General features: G+C 63.2%; 1 protein-coding gene across 1 annotated transcript; it reads left to right on the forward strand.

Moving 5' to 3' along the window:
• Positions 1-1,615: 1,615 nt before the first annotated feature.
• On the forward strand, positions 1,616-4,615 carry LOC107301710 (solute carrier family 25 member 34-like; the record flags this gene model as incomplete). The annotated part of the gene is made up of 5 exons (XM_015830897.1): positions 1,616-2,020; positions 2,808-2,873; positions 3,890-4,042; positions 4,231-4,365; positions 4,481-4,615. Coding segments are annotated over exons 1-5 (894 nt in total), but the record flags the coding sequence as incomplete, so codon positions are not given.
• Positions 4,616-4,619: the final 4 nt, after the last annotated feature.

A 4,619-nucleotide genomic window follows, 5' to 3' on the forward strand; every position in this document is an offset into this window, starting at 1 on the left:
GGGGGGGGCTTTCTGTGCACCGACAGACCCCGGCCTTTGGGTCTGGGTTCCAGTTGCAGTTTATCTCCTTTCAAACAGCCGGGCTAGGAGTGGTTGTAGTTGCCTAGGGCTTGGTTTTTTTGGTTGTTTTTTTATTTAAAAAAGGAAAAAAAGCTTTTCTTATTTTTAGATTCTCAATTTTAACAGACGAGAGGCCTGCTAATGTACTGTACGTGGCCTTTTTCCAGGGGAGGCCTCTGTGGCACAGTGTGCCTGGATACACGTGGCCAACCCTTCCAATAAAGGCAACTTGGCGATACACTGCGCTGCGGCCTGCCTGCTCGGCTGCCTCCCCTTTGCTCCCCCATGACTCCCTCTGGGGCCGGAGGGAGATCTCCCGCCGGCTCGGCCTGCTTGGTGGCCCGGGCCTCGCTTGCCACAGATAGGTAGGAGCTCCTCCCGAGGGTCACTGGAAGCGGCTTCCGAAGACTCAACGTTTTTCGGCCCCTTCCTCTCGCAGTTCCTCCGATCCGCTTCCCCCCCCACCCCGTGCCCTGCAGAGATGCCCGAGAGCCTGGCCCACAGCCCATGTCCAACGTCACCGGCCAAGCCTCTCGCGCGGTCCCAGCTGTGGTCCACAAGGTCCCTCTTAAGTTTGTCTTCGTGGGCTGAGGCCCAGTGGCCCACAAACACAAGGGGGTGGGGGGAGTCTCTGTGGCACTCACGGGCTTGCAAAAGGGGCTGTTTCTCCAGCTTGGGGACGGTCAGGGGCTGAACCCTGTTATGCCCCCTCCCCCCTTTCACGATGCCCCCACGGGACGTCTTCCATAGCCCTGCCCTTCTCCTGCGACGTCCTCCCTGCTGGAGCCACCGACCCGGAACTCTGGCTGGGCTCTTGAAGCCTGGAGCTGCCGCTCGGCAAGGGTTGGACGCACAGATGCTGAGGTCTGTGTGCCAGCCGCGGAGGCTGTGCTTGTCCAGGCCAGAAGCTTGGGGTGCCCCTTGTGCCCTCGGCAACTTCACCCCCCCCCCCGCCCAGGATTAGCTTGTTACATCCCACCCCACTCCCCCGGATGGGATCAGCTCTTGGCAGCAGACTCTCCTGCTGGAGAAATGCGCGCTTGAGCCCTGCGCAGCCGAATGGCTCCGCTTTGGGCAGGAGAGCCCTCCCGTCACTCATCAGGGCTGCTTCCAGACACACAGCCTCTTCCCTGAGCCAGGAGGGGGTGGAGCCGGCAGGTTTGGGAGCCGAACCTGGAGGGAGGAGGCTTGGTGGAAGGGCTGGTCCTTGCTGCAGTGGGTGGGCCCAGCCCTGGGTGACCTTTCTCCTACATGCAGCCACCTGCGTCCCTCCCCTCCCCAGCCCACTGCCTGGCGGGGCAGCAAATAAAGGCCGCCTCTGCTGTGGTTGCACCCAGAGGGAGGTGCAGCTGGGGCTGGAGCAGAGAGCCAGGGCTGCCAATGCTGGCGAGGGCTCAGTGCAGCTCGGGCTGGCCGTTGGGGGCCTTGATGCCAGCTGCCCCGCGGGAAGAAAGGGGCCTGCTCGCCCCCTGTCAGGGCTGCCTGGGCAAGGCTCCTACTTGGGTGGGGAGGCCTCGCGTCCCGTCTCTCCGCCTGAGCCGGTGGCAGCCACCCCATGGAGGCCTCCCCCCGCCGCCTGGCGGTGCCCTCTGTCTCCCCGCCGGTGGATTTCGTCCTGGGCGCCGCCGCCTGCTGCCTGGCCTGCGTGTTCACCAACCCGCTGGAGGTGGTGAAGACCCGCCTGCAGCTGCAAGGGGAGCTCCGTCCCCAGGGCTCCTACCAGCGCCACTACCGAGGGGTGCTGCAGGCCGTGGCCGCCGTCAGCCGGGCCGATGGACTCCGGGGTCTGCAGAAGGGACTGGCGGCCGGGCTGCTGTACCAGGGGCTGATGAACAGCGTGCGATTTGGCTTCTACTCCCACGCGGAAGATATCGGCCTGACCCAGCATCCGGGAGGGACTTTGGCAGCCGGAGCTGTGGCCGGGGCACTGGGGGCCTTTGTCGGGAGCCCGGCCTACTTGGTAAGCCTCTTGGGGGATGGGGGGCTCCTGGGCAGTTCTTTGGCTTGTTGGGCCATGATTGTTCCCTCTTTGCAGGCCGGGCGTGGAGGTAGGTGGGGCCGGGGTCTCCTGTGTGGTTCCCTTTGAGCAGGTGATGTGCCAGCCATGGCTGCACCAAGGAGGGACAGCAAGGGGGGAGGGGGCATGGTCATCACAGAGATCTTCTTCAGCACCACAGCCTGCTGCGAGCTCCGAGGGGCTGGTGAGGCCTTGAGGTGGTTCCCTCTCCCCAGGGTGCTTCTGTGGGCACCAGGGTCTTCTCCTTTGCTGCCCGCAGAGGAAGGGGCATGGAGGCTGGCTAGGGTGGCGCATCCTTCAGCCTCTCGCCAGGAAGACGCAGAGCCTTTGGAAAGCCCATCGCCTGGGCATTTGCAGCCCAAGAGAGCTGCCCAAGGAACTTTATTTCCAAATGGCCCAGTGCAAGGTGGGCATGGCGCCGCCCTTCCCCTCTGCCCAGGCTCTGCTTTTGCTTGACCTAAGTGGGAGCTCCAGTTGCTCCCTGCAAGAGGGGGGGGCGTTAATTAGGCAGCCCCTTTGGGAAGAGAGCCCAGAAGACGGTTTTCAGCTTGGTATCCCCGAGAGGGAAGTAAATGCGTTCCCCAACTGTCCCAGGCCGGGCAAGTCCAGGTTGGGGAGGGGAGAGGCCCCTGGGCCTCCGAAAAGACCGGGTGCAGGTCAGCGGGAGAGGGCTGCTTTTCCCTCAACCCCCCCCATCCCAACTTCAGCACTTTTGCTTTCCTCTCGGCAGGTCAAGACGCATCTGCAAGCACAGACGGCAGCTGCCATAGCTGTGGGACACCAGCATAACCACAAGGTCCGAGGCGGTCGCGTCTCTCGCCACAGGCTTTGCTCAGGAGGCGTGTGGGGAGGGGGGAGGGAGAGGACGCCCCTTTCTTGGTCCAGGACTCTGCCCAGAGCTGTCTTGGCAGAAGCCTTGGGGCTTTGCAGGACCCCTCCTGGGGGGCGCTCCTGCCAGGGGTCACGCCTGAGCAACCCATGAGAGGAGCCTCCCTCCCACTCAGCCTCTTCCCGGCGGGGCGAAGCCAAGGGAGGCCTTGCGACAGCTGGCACTGCCAAGCCGGAGGGAGGGGGAGCCCGATTGCTCACCAGGCGAACCACGGCAGCTGCATCGGCTTGCTTGGCCCAACAGGAGAGGATTCCTTTTGAAAAGTTCAGCACACCGGTTGCGGTGGCCCAGCGTGGCTAGCCGGCCGGCCTGAAAGGCTCCCAGCCCACCCGTCTCTGGAGCTGGGCGGTGCCACAGCCGACCCCAGGATGGAAGTGTTTTCCTAGCTGCCGGAAAGGGCCCCAAACAGCCTATCCCATCCTTGACATGCCTTAGAGCAGGGGTCCCCAACCCCTGGCTTGTGGACCAGTACCGGGCCACGGCACGCCAGCAACCGATCCGCACAAACAAGCAAAGTCCCATCTATAGGATGCAGGCAGCACACAAAACCACACACCCTCCGGTCCGTGGAAAAACCTCTCTCCACAGAACCGGTCCCCGTTGCCCAAAAGGCTGGGGGCCTCTGCCTTAGAGCAGCCCCTCCTCCCTCCCAGCTGAGCATCCTAGGCAATTTTGTCTGTTAAGGATGGACTTTCCCCAGTGGGGAATCTTTCCCTAGCCAGGTCCTTCACGTGGCCCATGCTGAACGGGCAGAGAACGGCGTGATTCCATTTTTTTTAAAGTCCTTTCTAGAATCAGGCTTGGCCCTGCGGTGGAGGGGAGGTTCCTGCAAAAAGGTTCCTCCCTTTTTCAGCCCCCTCCCTGGCCTGGCCCAAGGAAGGGGTGCCAGGCTCTGCTTCTCGTCTTCTCCTGCCGCTTTGCAGAGCATCTCCGGGGCCTTTGAGGCCATCTATAGGCGGCAGGGGCTGCTGGGACTGTGGCGCGGCGTGAGCGGAGCAGTGCCTCGTGTCATGGTGGGCTCCTCTGTGCAGCTGGCCACCTTTGCCTCTGCCAGGGAGTGGGTGGCAAGGCAGCAGGTGAGTAGGCTCTGTGTGTGTGTGTGTGTGTCCTGAAGGGGGTGGGCCTTTGCCCAGCATCCAGCTCGCCGGGAGGGGTCTCCCCTTTGGCCTTTCCCAGCCACCCTGCTTCCCCACGCATCCGTGGCGGCCTGCAGACACTGGACCTGCCCTTGTCAAGACGGTTTCTCTGGCTTTTCGTTTCCCAGTGGTTCAAGGAAGGCAGCTGGATGGTGGCTCTCGCTGGGGGCATGATCAGCAGCGTGGCCGTGACTGTAGCCATGACTCCCTTCGATGTGGTGAGCACACGGCTCTACAACCAGCCGGTGGATGAAACTGGCACGGTGAGGCTCTCGCGGTGCCCCCTTCATGCAAAATGCCCTCGCCCAGGTTTTGGGGTGAAGGAGTGGGGGGGGGAACGTTGCCCCATCAACTGGTCCTGTCCTCTTCCCCCTGCAGGGCAAGAACTACCGCGGCTTCTTCGACTGCGTCGTGCGGGTCTCGGAGAAGGAAGGCATCCTGGCCCTGTACAAGGGCTTCGGCCCCGCTTACCTCCGCCTGGGGCCACACACCGTCCTCAGCCTTCTCTTCTGGGATG

The sequence above is a fragment of the Protobothrops mucrosquamatus genome, unplaced genomic scaffold (genome assembly GCF_001527695.2).
Source record: "Protobothrops mucrosquamatus isolate PMUCROS unplaced genomic scaffold, P.Mucros_1.0 scaffold15833, whole genome shotgun sequence".
Classification (NCBI taxonomy): domain Eukaryota; kingdom Metazoa; phylum Chordata; class Lepidosauria; order Squamata; family Viperidae; genus Protobothrops; species Protobothrops mucrosquamatus.